Genomic DNA, 17,997 nt, shown 5'->3' with positions numbered 1-17,997 from the left:
AAGTTTGTGCTTCTATTGTACCATCTTGGCTCCTCCCCCTGCCTGTTAAGTCTTAACTGCTTTGGTTATCTTAACTTTTCTGATACTTAGTTTCTTCTTCTGTAGGATGAAGAGTTTATACTAGGTGATATCCAAGGTTCACCTCAAAATACATGCATTTCTCTAAATCCTTTGTTGCCTTAAAAGCTCAACTGAGGTGCTACCTTCTTGTGTGTAGGCTTAGCCAATATTACTTATTGGAGCTCTCTGTCTTCCCTTAAATTACTTTATATTTACCTATATCTCATATCTCCTAATAGAATGAAAACTCTTCAGGGACAGGGACTATTTAATTTTTCTATGTTAATCTATTTCAATTCATAGTGTTTAGAACTAGTAAATACTTTAATAAATGGTTTTTGAGTTGAAAGGAATGTTAATACAAAAATTAATATATGTTAATACAGTGTTAATACAAAAAATGTTATTTTTTAAAAGTATAATAATATAGAAAAGCGTTTTCTTTCCCTGAAGGTATCTAATTATAAAATGTGTTATGTCTAAGTATTAAACAAAGTAGAGAAAATAATTTTAAAAATACCTAGGGAAAAATGAATTGTGAAGTGTTAGCTCCAGGAAATGATTTTAGGAGTTGAGAATTGGAGAAAATGGAGGATAGTTACAATGAAATAAATAGGAGTGTGTATGCACAAATGAGCAATGAATCATGACCACAGCTTACTAGTCATTTGTTGCTTCAAAAAAAAAAGTATATTCAGTAACTGCTGTACATATTAAATGCTGTTGTGACTCTTTTTAAAAATGTAAAAAAGGGTTTGTACTTCATGGTTTTGCAGGAGTATTTTTGGTTTATGATTTTTCAGGTTCTTTAACATCAAAGTGCATCGTGCATGGTAATTGTTTAAAGAGATAATTTATTAAATGGATGAATGATCTAACAAAATACCTAAATACAATTTTGTAATTGAGTATTACCACGGATTATTCTTGTAGACAAGAGTTCAATTGGATGAATTTTTTATTCTTTTAAAATTGGTGCTATTTTAAAATTAGAGCAAGATTTTATTTTGTTTGTTTATTTGACAGTGGCCAATCCGTCACGGTATAGTTGAAGATTGGGACTTGATGGAGAGATTTATGGAACAAGTGATCTTTAAATACCTAAGGGCAGAACCTGAAGATCATTATTTTCTTTTGGTGAGTTCAAATAACACTTTTCTTGAGTACACTTTAGAAAAGATTTCATGAAAGTTTTTATTAGTTAGTTTGCAAGATACATTGTTTTTTTCTTTTGTATTAAGTTTCTTTCAGAGTAAATTCAGTTTAGATTGGACTTAAGAGGCATTAAAATAGTCTTACCTATAAGTTAATTTGATATTTTATATCACAAGAGTAGTGTTATAATGAAGCTTTAATTTAGGTACTTTAATTTATTATGAGGTGATAACAAAAATAAGACTTGCATGAACATTAATAATTCTTGACTTCTTTTTCCTAAGTCTCATATCCATTTATTAAAAAATTTTGTCATTTTTACCTCTGCACTATTTCTTGCATTATTTCTACTCATCTACTCTTCATTTCTACTGCTTCCATTCTAGTTTCTCTTCCATGACTATTTTTCTCTCCTTTTTTCTATATTCATCTGTTGAAATTCTAATTCTTTAAGGCCCAGTTAAAAAACTGTCTCTGGCTTATAAGTCTTCTATTATTCTCTCACCTTCTTACCTCACCCTCATCTTACCTTCTATGAATTTTCATAGAATCTTAGAATCTTGCTCTTAATTCCTAAACCTTTTTTCTATTTTGTATTTTAGTTATATATGTTCATGTCATACCTGCTATAGTAGATTATAAACTTTTTGAAATAATGAGTGTGTCTTATTTATCTTTATCTCCCTCAGTGCTAAGTACAGTGGCTTGAACATGAAGCACTTAAATGTTTGCTGAGTGAATAATAACTCACATTTTATAGATTTATTTTTCTTGTAACCTATGTCCAACAAAGTAACATATCAGTGTGTTACATGCTATTATCTTTATTATTATTTGTAATAAGCATATTTAATTGAATTCCAAAGGTTTAGAATGTTTTAATTCATGCATGGTAACTTTTTGTTAATCAGTATATCTGGGTAATTAAAATACTCTATTCCATAACTCTGCCAAATAGTTGAAGTTAATTAAATCAGTCAGTGATGTTTTGTGCAAAGTAATAAATTCTTTCTCTTTTGTATTTATTTGCTTAAAAAAATTTCTTCATTAATGGGACTTAAAATTTTTTTTAATTTGACTTATTTTAAAATATTCTTTATCTAATAGACTGAACCTCCTCTAAATACGCCAGAAAACAGGGAATATACAGCTGAAATTATGTTTGAATCCTTTAATGTTCCAGGCCTATACATAGCTGTACAGGTAAGCATGTACTTATGTTTCTTTAAATCTAAATCTTGAGAATTTTGAACATTTAAAATCTTATTTTTGGAATGTCAGTTTCCCTGTATTTTTCACAGCAAAAATTAAATTCATAATAGATGTTAATTAGTTCTGATCATAGTATCCTTTGTGAATTTTAAGTTATAGCTATTAGTCTGTCTTGTGTTTTTATAATGTACTGTTGTTTTGTAAATCTCTTGTTTTTCTAACTGGTTTTAAAATATCCTTTATATATAAAATTTTTTATAATTATAATTTATTTTGAAAACTTGTCTATTAGCTATTTCAGAGTTTTTGCTTAAAAGTGTTATATATACCATTAGATCCTAGAACTTCTTCCATTGGTACAGATCTCAACCCATTCATGCTTTCATTCCTAAATATTTATTGTACAATTTGTGTTCTTCTATAAATCCTCTCCATTATACCCTCCTAGAGGGTTGGAGGCCTTTCTGTAAGTCTTTTTATCTGGGGTACTTAGCTCTCCACCTGATGTACTTAATGACAGGCTTGCCTCCTTTTCCTTTCATTCATTGCCTGAATAACTTTTATGCCTCTTTTTGAGCCAGAGTCATTGCAAATTTGACTTCCTTATATAGCTAGGGGGAATGGATAGAGCTCTGGTCCTGCTATCTGGAAGACCGGAATCAAATGTAGCCTCAGAAACTTAATAGCTGTGCTACCCTTGCCAAGTCATGTAACCTTTTTTTGCCTCAGTTCCCTGAGCTGTAAAAACGTGGAAAATAATAGCACTTGCTTCACAGGATTTTTGCAAGAATCAAATGAGAAACTATTTGTAAAACTCTTAGCATGGTACCTGGCACAAAGTAAGTGCTTAATAAATTTTTTTTTGTCCTATCACATCCATCACTCCATTGCTTTTTGGTTCAATTGTAATTGTGTTGAAGGAGAGATAGTATCATGTCAATGTGCCAATGGAAAATATATTTGTTTTTCAAATTAAAAGTGATCTTTAAAGGTATTATTCCCTGTTAGTTCTGGTTGATCTAAAATGTCCATTTAATTTTTATATCCACAAAATTGAGCATTCCCCCCCCTGATAATTTGAGGTTCGTAATTTTCTATCCTTTTGACTCTTAGTGATAGTTATAAATGTTATTAACTTTATCACCTAGCACCTTTGTGGTGAAAGTCAGGCAACGATAACTTTTGGACTTTCACAGAGTACTGAACTATTGGAAAATAAAGAAATAGCATCATCTCTACCCTTCTAGTTGAAAATATATGAATGTATACATGTGAAAAAAGACTTGTTAAACATTTGCAATCACATCCCATGATTATAATTGAAGGAATTAACAGAGAAAGGAACTTTATTGTTATGGTACAATGTAGTTTAAGGAGGAACTGGTTAATGTGGAAACATAAGTATTCTTCATTTGAGAATTTTAATGATAGGATAGGTCTCTATCTATCTGCAAAGATTTTTTTTTTGTGGTCCTCCCTAAAGATAGGGATTGAAATAGAGGATATTTTCTCATCTCAGCTAATGTTTTGCAAATGAATAAAACAAAGTAGATGCTAACTTTTAATGGCATTGCATATTTCATATAGACTTATTCAAGTGTTATCCTTGTGTTTTTCCCACAAAGCTATTGTGAATAACATCCCACTAAACTGTTGTGAATAAATTGTGAAAATTTAAAAATTAAGTAATATCTACATACATTTCCCAGGTTGAATTTTATGAGCCTTGTTTTAGTATTAGCTCTTCCATGTCCTTCCTCAGGGGAAAGAAAGGGTAATTTGGCCATTGAATAAGCCATAGTGATAATTTTGAGACATGTAAAGGAGTTTTTCCGCCTTATAGTCATTAATCTTACTGTTTTTTAAAAATTGTTACTTTTTTCTTGTACACAATGACTTCCCAAGAAACAGTTCCTCCTTCTCTCAAAGGCCCTTTGTAATGGAACTCTTTAAAATCTGTAAATCTCTTTTTAAGTTGATCTTTCTGTAAGGGAATGACTAATTAATTAGAACATTTATGACCTGAATAATTCACATAGTTGTCTGAGTTCCCTTCACCAAATTTTTTGTAAGCACAACCCATCTAAATATTTAAAAAAAAAATCTAGCCTCTTTTGCATGTAATATTTCATGAGAAATCTCTGCATTTTAAATGTAATTGTTTCCTTGTTTTTTAAAAAAGAAATAGAGAAATCAGTAAGATTGTATGAATTAAAATTCCTTTATTGAAATGAAAATAATGGGCAATTTTGAATTTTCTCATTTTTGGAAGATTTTGCTTTTGAGATTATAAAGTAAATAAAAACAGTATGCCTGTTGATATTTCTAATTGGTTTCTCTTTTTATATTTTTTTCAAGGCTGTCCTTGCTTTAGCTGCATCTTGGACATCAAGACAGGTAGGAGAGCGGACACTGACTGGTACAGTTATAGACAGTGGAGATGGTGTCACTCATGTCATACCTGTGGTAAGAATATTTTTAAAATATTGAATAAGAGAATATTAGTTTTAAAAGGCCATATGGCATAAGCAAAAGCCTATCTGGTATATCTAGAATATAAAAATTGACTTTATTAAGATCCCCAAATGCTCCTTTAGGTACTATATAATTATTTGAAAATTTTTTTTCAGTTGCTGCTATATTCAGATAAAAATGCCAAAATAAGTTTTTAAAAAAACGCCTTACTCTTGCTGTAAGAAGGCATTGCATTTTAGACTATTACACATTGCAAAATATGTAATTAAAATATGTAATTTCTTACCTTAATCAGCAAAGAAATTAGCTTGTTTTATATTTAGATATTTTTGTAACTATTTGATGACTTTCCATTCATAATTTAGCAATTTAAAGAACCAAAGGATATTTTACAGTTAATTGTAAGCATATCAATGTAAGTGAATTTTCATAGTGATTTATTTTTTATCAAAATGACATGTTAGTTATGATTGTTTATTAAACCATTGAGTTTCCAGTGCTTACTGGTAAATTATATTGTTTTTTTATTGTGCTGAGTGGATTTAAAATGACTGCTGAAAATGACTGAGCTTAGTAAGGACCTTTATAGTTTTAATATTTTTATGGAATTGAAGTAATCTTTTAAAGAAACAGTTTTTTTCATAGATAATTACTTCATTAAAATACAGTTGTGGGGGCACTAAGGGACAGATATACAAGGTATCTGAATGTGGGAAAGATTCTAAAAATGTGGGAAAAAATCTAGGACGTGACTGAAAATCGTGACCAAAGGCACATGAATAAGTACTGACCCATGTACCTATTCTGCTGTCTATAAAAATTTTTTATAAGGGTCATCTATTCATGAACTGAGGGAATTTTCAGTGAGTTTATTCTTAGTAAGGATGGAACAGACTTTTTCTAGTTATAGTCAACAATAGAACAAATCTTTACCATGTCACAATTAACTGAAAAGATGTAGAGAATATAAGATCTCATGGGGCTTATTGTTGATTGCAAAAAATCAAGCATTTGACTTGATAGAGGCTCTTTTATAGTAAGTTATTTTCCACTCATATATCAAAATCATTCAAGATTCCTCAGAAGATTTTTACTGTTCAATGAATTACCCAATTCTAAGCATCAGGTTAGATATGAAACAGATGTGTATACATCAAAGGTATTTGCCACTGTGATGGAGGAAAATCTAATACAGAATCTGGGTTGAGGAGGGATTCTTTGTGGATGCTGAGTTTCTCTTGCTGCTCCTATTTGTGGAAGACATTGTATTGATTGTATCAAGTTCCAAGGCATTGCAGAATGTTCTTCAAGAGATCATCACTCGGGATGGCTAGGTGGCGCGGTGAATAGAACGCTGGCTCTGGAATCAGGAGGACCTGACTTCAAATCCGGCCTCAGACACTTTACACAAAAACTAGCCGTGTGACCTTGGGCAAGTCACTTAACCCCAATTGCCCTCCAAAAAGAAAAAAAGAGAGCAAAAGAGATCATCATTCAAAGGAATTTGACTTATCCATCCATCTAGGAAAGACCCAGTAGAATATCTCTTGCCCAGATAGCAGTATTCATTTAGATGGACACTGTATAGTTTGGGCCTTGAGCTGTGCCCACAGCTGAAAAAAAGTAAGAAAGTGGGCTGGATTGCTTTCTGGAAATTTCAAAGTTTTATGCTGCCCCTCCAAGCTTTTCATGAAAGCAAAGGTCTGCCTTTTCAGTACTGTCATTTTACTGATGTTGCTTTATGGCAGAAAAGATGAATAATAACCAGGGCAACAGACAGGCTGATGGTGAATATGAGCAAGCTCCATTGTGTAACCAATGAGAAACTCCAAAGAACAGGATAAAGGATTTTATCAGGGATTGTATGATAGGAAGAGAAGTTAAACTGGTCTTGTGGCAATGGGAGGGAAGGACAGATGGACAAGTCAGAATGCTCCTCTGGCAACCTTGCAATATTAGGATAAAGTGAGAAAGGCCTCTAGCAAATTGGGTGGACTTCTGTAGTGAACTTTTGGGAGACTAGAAAGAAGAGTTGTTCAGGATGGGGAGACATGAATGAGCTGTGATCTTCACTGTGGGAGGGAACTCCAGAATCAAGAGATCACAGAGCAATTTGAGTATTGAGACATTACTATGTTTTCCCATTTACATTTTATTACTTCGTTATCCTCATTTATATTTTTAATGCTGCTGCTTTAATAATATTCCTAAAATAATACCATTTTTATATTGTATTCCAAAAGGAGGCAGTGAAGCATAGCATGTAGCGTGTTAGACACTGATTTAGGGAAATCAGCTTATGTCTTAGACAACTTCTAGCTAGCTCTATGACTTTAGGCATGTTATTTAACTTCTCTGAGCCTCAGTTTTCTTATTTGTGAAATGAAGGTAACAAGAGTCTATCTCACTAGGTTGTTATGTGAGGATAAAATGAAATGTATGTAAAATATTTTGCATATCTTAAGGTTCTGTATTAATGCAACCTATGACTTAAGAGTCTGGATATATCCAGATGGTTACTATCACTGGATTAGAATTTAAAAATGGCATTTATAAGAGTCTAATTTGGGCCAGTGATTATTATCTGTAGGATGTGTATTAAGTTTAGAGGTGACTTGTAAATGGATAGACTTGCCAACAGTTTAGAACAAATGTTCTTAACTTCGGGTCCATAAACTTAAAAGAAATTATGTATAATTGGTATCTTTTGCAATTCTGTGCATTTGATGCATTTAAAAACATTGTGAGAAGTGGTTCATAGGCTTCACCAGACTTCTGAAGGTGTCCATGACACAGAAAAGGTTAAGAACCTTTACTTTCAAAAATAGGATCATAGCAATGATTTGTTGATTTGAGCAAGAACCAGCAGTAAACAGAATTGTTGTCAGGACAACAACAGTTCTAGAGAAAATACAGCTGGGAGAAAAAAACAAAACCATATAGATAGAAGGTAAAGTTGAAATTAAAAGTGTAACATGGTAAAAATTTGGGGTGGGAGGGTTAAAGATGTTTATGGTTTAATACAACAAAAAATACACTGATAATCTACAGCTTGGTACCTCAAAATGACTAGACCTTCCATCTCTAAGTCATAGCATGCATGATGCAACCATTTGTTCACGCAAATATATGGCACTAATGTTTTATGAGGTGAAAAAAAATTTAGATAGGGAAATTATATTAATGTTTAACTTGAAACAATCATAATTTCAATAGATACTTCAAAGTTTAAGGTTGTTTCACACAAATTGATAGATAATCTTATATGTTTTTTCTTTGTTCCTTTGAATATTTGTTTTAGTATTGACTTAATAAACTGGACAAATTTTACTATTTCTGGCAACTTGGAATTGAAAGTAGACTTGGTCGCATTCTGTATGACATTATAGACTTTACAGATGGAGTGAGGCTACCTCTGTTGTATTGTGAAAAGTTTAGTTTATTTTTAAAAAGGCAAATAATTTTGCCTTTGGTTGAATAAAAAAGTATTAGTGCCTTTTACTGAAGCTATGTATATTCATTCCAAGAGCTTTTTAAAGTATACTATTTGATAGTAAGTGGACTGTCCTTAAGCTTAATTATGCTTAACATTCATTCTTTCAACCTTGTTACTTTCTTTCTTGAATAGTTGAAGTATACTTGTAAATTCTGCACATATTAATGGAAGAAAATCTTAAATAATAGTTAATTACCTAGGTAGGAAAATTTCATTTCTGCTGTCTTAATTTTCAGTATTACTATTACTATTAGAAGTAGTAATTAAGAATGACGTAATTTTTTTTAAAAAAGAAAGTTTTCTCGGATTTAGAGGGTGCATAGATGAAATTCCAGTAGTTAGATAATAGATATTAACTTTGTTTTTAAATTGTTAATAGAGAATTTGTGCCCATTCTTTAAAGCCCTATTCTAATACCACCTTCCTGATGTTTTCCGTTAATAACAACTTTTCCCCTTATGTAGCAGATTGTTTTGCATCCCTGTAATGCTTTTGTGTTATAATGTCATTTGTTTTGGTTGTCTTTATATCTTACCTCTCATTGGATTATTAGGCCCCAAGAGGTATGATTTTTTATCTTTTAGTTATGATTTTTGTCTTTTTGTTTTCCCCAGTTCATATCACCAGATCTTATGTCTAAAAGGTGCCTAATAAGTATTTATTTTAATTTGAATTGACCTTTTTTTGGTTTTTGTTTTTTTTTACTCCTAGGCTGAAGGATATGTTATTGGCAGCTGTATCAAGCACATTCCAATTGCTGGGAGAGATATAACCTATTTTATTCAGCAATTATTGAGAGAACGAGAAGTAGGAATTCCTCCTGAACAATCCCTGGAAACAGCTAAGGCAGTGAAGGTAAAGTAGAAATTTATTGATTGGGGTAAGGATAGGACTTACCTAGGAACTGAAAATTAAATTTATAATATATAAAAATTTCCTAATTAAATAATAATGCTTGTTCATCTTAAGTTATCTATCCACCAAATTGTTGTTGATTACTTACCCTTGAAAGTTACTAGCACCTTTATGTCCTTCTCAACACTAAAATAGTTGCATTTTAAGTGAGTACATTCTTTTAATGAAGCATTTGGCAAAACTTGGAAATGAAAACATTTATACAACTGTGTCATTGCACATTGTTTATATGTATTCCTTTGCTAAAAGTAAAAATAATTATCTCAATGCAAATTCTTTCTCATCTGATTCAGTAAATTCCTTGTGTTCTCCCTAACATTGTTTTACACGTTGCCTTGATTGATGCCATATTGTACTCTTCAGTAGATTTTAAAATTGAAGAAGTTATATCAGTTTAAGTATTTTGGCAAATAGAAGCTAAAAATCAATTCGGGTTTAAATATTTTCATTTACCATAAGTCTCTCTTAGAATACACATTTTATTTAATTTATGTGAACATTTGCATCATGTTTATAAATTAATAAGCCCTAAAAATGGCACTTATTTGCATATCTAAGGTATGTTCATACACTTCAGTAATGCTAAGGAATAATTCTCTTACCTGAGCAGAATGTCCTTCCCTTCTTTTTTCCCCTTTCTCTTGTATATCACAAAGTTCTTCTGTTATTCCACCCCATATGTCACAAATGGAAGATAATCCAAGCTATATAAATATCATTTCTGTTTTTTCATCATTTTTCAGGTGCTTATTATTTTGGGAGCATTGAAAATTTTCATAAATTATCCACGAAACTGCCCCAAGTATATTGTATGAGTAGGCCAACTTTAGTCTTGTTTGTTTGCTGTTACTTATGGTGACTGTGACTGGCCTATGTCATTCCTGTTTATAAACTCTGTGTGGGGAAACCAGAAAAGTTACATATATCAGGTTCACTTTAGAGCAGACAAATGATCAGGGCAAAACTAAGCTAAACTTTTAAATGAGCCTCCATCTCCTTGTGAGACTTTAATCTGCATAGAGGCTAGCCATCTATATCCTTAGGGGACATGTTGTAAGGCATATCACCATTCATCAGTCCATTGTCTTCATTCTTTTATTTACCTTCTATAAAGATAGTCACATCAAGTTGTTTGGGTAGGGACCTGAAAATAATAAGTAAATGTGTCTTCTGCATTCTTTCTTTAAAATAAAGTCTTTGTGGAGCCTTTTAAAAGCAGTTTTGTTTGAATGTCATCATTTTGTATTTTTTCCTAGATTGAATTTTTCTTGAAGGAAAAAAAAACTGCATTTTAGCATGCATTATACTAGTATTTATAATACCAAGAAGTAGACTGCCACTGAAAATAAATAAACTCATTTTTCTTGTTCATGAGTAGCCTAAAGAGATTGGTTTTAATCATTTCCTGTTTTAAAATTTTATAAAAATTAACCTTGTTTAAGCAATGTTTTTCTTCATTTAAAAAATTTTGAACTTAGCAAGCATTAACTAAAACAAGCACACAATAGTATATCAGAAGAGGGCTTTATAACTTCAAATCTCTATTCTTTATAACTTGCTTTTCTTTTTAAGTATAATAGATTCAGTATGTTACTTTTTGTAACTCCTTTTGGCTTTCTCCTAAGTATTTCATAAAAAACTTAGAAGTATTTCAAAATAGGTTTCTTTCCTCTATTAGGGATGCAGCTTTATTCATAGTTCTCTTTCTCCACAATTCATTTTCCCCTCAACCACCCAGTTTGAGAAAAATGGAAAATAAAATCTTTAGAAGAAATTTGTTTGCCCAATAGCTTATGTTCTTGATTTTGTTCATACTAGAACTCAAAGATCTGTGCTGATTTATGTTGTTCTTTCACCTATTGTGAAGGGATTGGTGAATTTTGAAGATTTTTTTTTCTTTAATACGTGGCATATACTTCATCCTTTCTGTATTATAAACATTTATACTTATTACTAATGAGTACTACAAAAGGAAGACAGTACTATACTGACTGCTTTCATGATAGTAGAGTGGTTTAATTTAGTACTGTTTGCATGTTTCATAATGAAAAAGAGAAATAAGAAAACTATTTTTCTCCTGTATTTCATTTATACCATGGAATATGAAAATAAAATAGTAGAAAAATAAAATATTTAAATTTATAAACTTCAATTATGAAATTATCTAGCAGCCTTGTTGATTTTCCTACATCCTAAACTGTTCTCCAAAGTAGTTTTTTTTCTTTACCTGTTTCTAGCTCACTGAAAATGCCTGTCTTTATTCCTTTTCGTTATGTTTCTTATTTTGGAGATCAAATTTTTTTTTTTTTTTTGATTTAGGAACGTTATAGTTATGTCTGCCCAGATTTAGTCAAAGAATTTAACAAGTATGATACAGATGGGTCAAAGTGGATTAAACAATATACTGGAATCAATGCAATCTCAAAAAAAGAATTTTCCATTGATGTTGGTTATGAACGGTTCCTGGGTCCAGAAATCTTCTTTCACCCAGAGGTGAGTTTGCTTAGATTGAATCATGCTTCTAAATGTAAGAAAATGTTAACTTTAGTTTTAGATATTCACAGTTAATTTGACAAAGATTTCTTTTAAGGAGAGGATTATTTCTAAATGGGAAACAAACCCAAATCAGTCACACTTTTGTAATAAATGCACCTGAGTAAAAATATGAAGATATGGATGTGATTTATTTTGTTACAATTTTAGAAACTGTATGTTACTTTCTGAAATAATTGTTGATAATGTCTAATTGTTGTAAGGTTATAAAGATTTTGAAATACTTCTATGTAAGAAAAGTTTCCTATATTGCAGTTCTTTTTTTGACATTTCAAAACAATATTTTGACAGTATACATCTTACTGTGCCTTTGTTATTAAAATTATTAAATGTCTGCTATATATCAGACAATCTGCTAAGGGCTGAACATATAAAGAAAAGCAAAAGTCAGTCCCAGCCCTTAGGGAGCTCACAACCTTATTGGGGAGAAAACATGCAAATAACTATATACAGTCAAGCTATATATATATATAAAATAAGTAGGAAATAAACAGTAGAGGAAAGGTGCTAGAATTAAGAGGATCAGAAAGGCTTCCTGTAGAAGGTGAGATTTTAGTTGGTCTTTGAAGCGAGCCAAGGAAGTTAGGAGACTGAAATGAGGACTGACAGAATTCCAGACATGAAGGGCAACCAGAGAAAATGCTGGAGCCCAGAGATGGAGGGTTTTTTCCCTTGGTTGGTGAGGAGGCCAGTGTCACTGGATCAAAGATTACATGGTGGGAAGTGAGATGTGATAAGACTGGAAAGGTAGGAGGAGGCTAGGTTATGAAGCGCTTTGAATGACAGAGGATTTTGAATTTGATCCTGGGGGTAAAAGGGAGCCACTGGAGTGTTCTGAATAGGATGTGACATGTTTGGACTTGTACTTAGGAAAATCATTTTGGCAACTGAAGCGTGGATTGGAGTGGGGGGAGAGTCTTATTTTAGCAGTCCAGGAGTGAGTAGAATGCTTGTACTATAATGGTGGCAATGTCAGTGGAGAGAAGCAGGCATATTAATAAGATATCACAAAGCTCAAATTGGTAGGCCTGGGCAACAAATTTTAAATGGGTTAGGGGGAGTAGTGAGAGATAGTGAAGAGTTAATATTGCATATAGTATAGAAGGAGAAGAGAAAAGGGCATATGAGACATTTTGTTTCTATGGTAAGCAGACTTAACCTGAATTGAAATTTTAACAAAGGAAACTGAAAAGAGATCAGTTAAGTAGGAGAACCAGGAAATTGTCTTGTAACAAAAGCCAAGAGAAAAGAGAGTTATCAAGGAAAAGAGGGTGATGAAACTGTCAGAAGCAAAGGTTGCTTTTTTTTTTTAAATTGAAGTAGAATTCATAACCTTTATGGAAAGTCAGTCATTTAAAATATCCATGTAGTTGTACTATTGCTAGAGTTTAACTGTTTAATAAAAATACATTCTGTATTTATTGTTAAGCATGTATCAGAGCAAACCACTAATACTGGTAACAAGTAGAGAATCTAAGGCTGAACTTAGTGAACAGATTAGATTCATTTGTAATCAGTAGTTCATTTAAATAAATTAATGACTATTAAAATACTCAGCTTGTCTCATAAATTAAATATTTCCAGATGGAGTGTTAATTTTCTTTTCTTTTTTTTTTTTTTTTTAAAGCAATCAGGGTTAAGTAACTTGCTTAAGGTTACACGGCCAGTTATTTCTGGGTGTGGTGCTGAGTATCTGAGCCCAGATTTGATCCAGGTCATCCCAACACTGGAGCTGGTGCTCTTACTCGCTGAGCCACCTGGCGCCCCTAAGCAATTGAGGTTAAGTAACTTGCTCAAGGTTACACTGCCAGGTGTTTCTGGGTGGGTGCTAAGTGTCTGAGCCCGGGATTCGATCTCCAGGTCTTCTCAACACTGGAGCTGGTGCTCTTACTCGCTGTGCTACCTGGCCGCCCCGAGTATTCATTTTCTTGCCATACTTTTTGTTTTGGAGAGATGAGCTGATATCAGTTTTGTCCTGGCTGAGTTATTATGACAGTATCAAGAATTTTAAGGGGCGGCTAGGTGATGCAGTGAATAGAGCATTAGCCCTGGAGTCAGGAGGACCCAAGTTCAAATCTGGCCTCAGGTACTTAACATAAAAACTAGCCGTGTGACCTTGGGCAAGTCACTTAACCCCAATTGCCCTCCACAAAGCAAAAAAAAAATTTTTTTTTAGACCTTTAAAAAGGTCCTTGGTGATAATTTAATCCTATATAGAAATAGTTTAGTGGTTCAGTATTTTACTACTACTACAACTATTACTACTACTACTACTACCACTACCACTACCACTACTACTACTACCACCACTACCACTACCACTACCACTACCACGTCAGGAAAACCTGAATTTAGATTTGACTTTAGACTTTTCATAGCTATGTGACCCTAGGCAAGTCACTTAACCTCTCTTTGGCTTAATCCACTAGAATAGAAAATGGCAAACCACTCCAAGATGCCAAGAAAACACCATGGACAGTATTAACATGTTGTGTTCCACAGGGTCATTGAAGAGTCTGGCATTACTGAACAATAACAATTCTAGATTTTATAGAAAAGCAAATTGAGGTCTAAAGATATTAAATAGCTTGCATATTTTAAGAAGTCAAATAGCTATGTGATAGAAGCAGAATTAGGTCCTAAGGACTCCTGTTCCCAGTTCAGTACTTTTTCCTATTGTGAATTTTAGAGGCTTCCTCAGGCTAGATGCCCCTCTTCTATCTGCTTTTGAGTCCTATCCTCAGATCTGACATTCTGTCTGAGAAAGCAGTGTGTACATACATAAAAAATATATCAAATAAATACAAAATAAATATAAAGTATTTCAAAAGGGAGGGAACTAGCAATTGGAGAATCAGCTCCCTTGAGCTGAGTAGTGGAGGAAGTAAGGGATTTTAGGATTTGTGATGAAGAGGGGAATGTGTTATAGGCATGGACAATTCTCAGTAGAGAGGCCTACCTATAGGCGATAGAGAGCTGTGAATGAGGAACCACAAGGTCGCTTTGGTGGGTCTTGGAGTTCATGAATTAACCTAATGATATTGGAAGGGTAGTTTTGGGCTTGGTTGTGAAAGTCTTTGAGAGCCAAATGGAAGAATATATATTTTATCATAGAGGCAGTAGAAACCCATTGGAATTTAATAAATTTAACAAAAATAGGGCATTTGTCTATAGTTAGAAAATCACTATGGCAGCTCTGTGGAATGGGGAAAGACTTGTGGCAGGCAGACCAGTTAGGAAGACATTTCAGTAGGTCATGTGAGAGATGATGAAGACCTGGGGTGGTGGCTGTGTGATTGGTAGATGTGAAAGATGGTGTCAAGGTAGAAATCTCAGGATTGGCATCTGATTAGTTATTTGTAGTGAGTAAGGAATGAGGATAGCAAGGTTTCAAACTTGAGAGACTGAAAGGATTGGTAGAAATAAAAAAAATAGGAAGATGAGTTCTCTCTCTTTTTTTTTTTTTGCCTTTTTTTTTGGAGGGCAATTGTGGTTAAGAAACTTGCCCAGGGTTACACGGCTATTTTTTTGTGTGTGTGTGTGTTAAGTGTCTGAGGCCGGAACGGAACTCTGGTCCTCCTGACTCTGGGGCTGGCACTTGACTCACTGTGCCACCTAGCCACCCCGATGAGTTCTCTTTAGACATGTTGATTTTGAAATGTCTATCCCGTTTGAAGTATCCACTGAAAGAGAGCTCAGGAGAGAAACGTAAACTGCATATTTAGATCTGGAAGTCATCATTACAGAGATAATTAAGCCAATGGGGACTAATGAGGTCATAAAGTGAGATCATATATGGAGAGAGAAGAGGAGAAAGTCTCAAGTAAGGGTTAGGGTACATGATATGGATTATAAGCAAGCAAAGGAAACTTAAAGAGTTAGATGTCTAGGAAAATGAAGAGTAGCAAAAAAGGGCAGAAGCAGTTTGAGAGAGGAGAGTTTAGTTGGACTGATAAGGTCTAGATTTGAGATTGGGAAGAGAAGAAAATAAAACAAGAACAGAGGTAGTGTCCTGAGAAAAAACTGAGGGATGGAGGTATTCAGTATTGTAGGAAGATGAAGAATAAGTTTTGAAAGGGTAAGGTATAAGGAGAAATTGAATGAAACGATATGATTACAGAAATGTCAGTTTTTGTTGATGGAAGGAGGAAACATTTGAATGTTAGTCAGATTAAGGGCTTGATCCATCCCTAAGTGGTTGAGGTGGAGTGGAATAGTAAGTAGATCACAGACTTGGGAGGATACTGAGGAACTGAGAAGATGTTTGAGTGAATAGTATCGTGAATGTTGAAGTCCCCTAAGAAAGAGGAAGATAGCCATACTGTGAACCTTCCCTATTATCTGAGTTGGGTGATACATTTTGATATACAGTGAGATAACTCAGTCCAGGTTTCATCCTCTTCTTTTTTCTTTATCCAGGATACAATGTGGTTTGCTTCTATCATGGGCATCCCAGCAACTTGGGCTGGCAAAGACCTAGGGAGACACCCATTCAGCTTGTTTTTTCTTACTACATATCACTTCTGTGATTTCCTTTTCTCCCCACCCTCCTTTAATATCGTAGTACAGAGTACTATATAATTCAAGTTAATTAGAACTGTTATATTTCACATAAAACCATTTTACCCATTATGCTTAATAGTCGAAGAAGCTGTATCATTTAGTACCTTTTGTCACCATATAATAAATAGTTCTAAAATTTCTATGATCAGTAAAATGTTCTCTGGCAGCAGACTGGGAGTTTTTGGCAGTTCTCTACGAAGTGCCAATCTGATTTGTAGATCTACTGTTGAATGAAAAGTGGAATAGAACTTGATCAATTTCATTTATAAGACAGTCTTCACATTTAATTTTTAAAATTTAGCCTTTAAAAAATGCAATATTCCTTTTAATTCGTATAGATCAGGATATATGACCACTTGAATGTATCTTTTTTTCAAAGGCTCAACTAATTGAGATTATCTTTGTACTTCTGTGGAATTCTTAAAGAGGCAGCTAGGAGGCGATGCATAGAATGCTTGGCCTGAAGTCTGGAAGACCTGAGTTTAGATTCAGCCTTAGATACTTGCTAACTGAATGACTTTGGCAGTTAGTTAACCTATGTCTGCCTCAGTTTCCTCAACTGTAAAGTAGGGATAATAATAGAACCTGTTTTATAGATTATTGTGAAGGTCAACTGAGATCCAGTTTCTAAAACAGTGCAGTATTTGGCATATAGTAGGTGCTTAATAAATACTTATTCCCATTCTCTTGCTGATTATATCTGGTTCCTAGAGCTAACATGTAAAATAATTATTATTTTTTCAGTTTATAGTTTAAGCACATAGGAAAAGAGGGGAACCTGTCCCTCATTAGTTAGGTAACAAATGATTTAAAATTTTTCTTCCATCTTATATCAGTATTGATTAATGCTTTTCTTTTGAATGAAAATATTGACAAGCATTCATTAGTTATTTCTCACTTAATTCTTTTTAAATTCAACATAATAATTTCCATTTCTCTCTCTCTCTCTCTCTCCATATAATAACTTAACCTATAATCAGCATTTTCTCTCTGACATTTGGTTTATTTATTTTCTGGAATATCTAGTTACTTAATGTGACTTTTGGGTGTTAACATATTCACAAATAAAAAAACAAAATTGGGAACTCATTGTAATTAGTCTGATATATTTTCACCCAACAGCTATTGTATTTATTATTTATTGATCAAATACTGTACTTTTGTTTAATAAAATTCCTATTATTTTGAAACTAAAAACTTTGTTTTCTTAACTTTAATGAGTAAGTTCAATAATTACTAGATTTGTGCAATTTATTTTTCAGTTTGCTAATCCAGATTTCACACAACCTATCTCAGAAGTAGTAGATGAAGTAATTCAGAATTGTCCCATCGATGTCAGACGTCCTCTCTACAAGGTTAGTGTTTTAGTGAAAGTTTCATGTAGAGTGATCCTGTAATGTTGATAATCAGTTTGTTAAATATTGAAAAGTGTTTCTAAGGGGTGACTAGGTGGCGCAGTGAATAGAGCACCAGCCCTGAAGTCAGAAGGACCTGAGTTCAAATATGGCCTTAGACACTTGACACACTTACTAGCCATGTGACCTTGGGCAAGTCATTTAACCCCACTT

The 17,997-nt window shown here is 33.1% G+C and overlaps 1 protein-coding gene across 1 annotated transcript in view; it reads left to right on the top strand.

Annotated features, from left to right (window-relative positions):
• The window catches only part of LOC138146099 (actin-related protein 3-like), an 80,723-nt gene that overhangs the window by 41,703 nt on the left and 21,023 nt on the right, over positions 1 to 17,997 (top strand). The window contains 6 exon segments of the mRNA XM_069067779.1: positions 1,087 to 1,197; positions 2,323 to 2,418; positions 4,786 to 4,893; positions 9,110 to 9,253; positions 11,633 to 11,806; positions 17,692 to 17,784. Coding sequence (XP_068923880.1) covers positions 1,087 to 1,197; positions 2,323 to 2,418; positions 4,786 to 4,893; positions 9,110 to 9,253; positions 11,633 to 11,806; positions 17,692 to 17,784 — 726 coding nt within the window.

Source organism: Petaurus breviceps, unplaced genomic scaffold (genome assembly GCF_028583685.1).
Source record: "Petaurus breviceps papuanus isolate PSGF00001 unplaced genomic scaffold, PetGlider_PUasm1.0 90752, whole genome shotgun sequence".
NCBI classification, from domain to species: Eukaryota; Metazoa; Chordata; class Mammalia; order Diprotodontia; family Petauridae; genus Petaurus; species Petaurus breviceps.
Note: the sequence above shows the minus strand (reverse complement) of the source record. Positions and strands in the feature narration are given on the sequence as shown.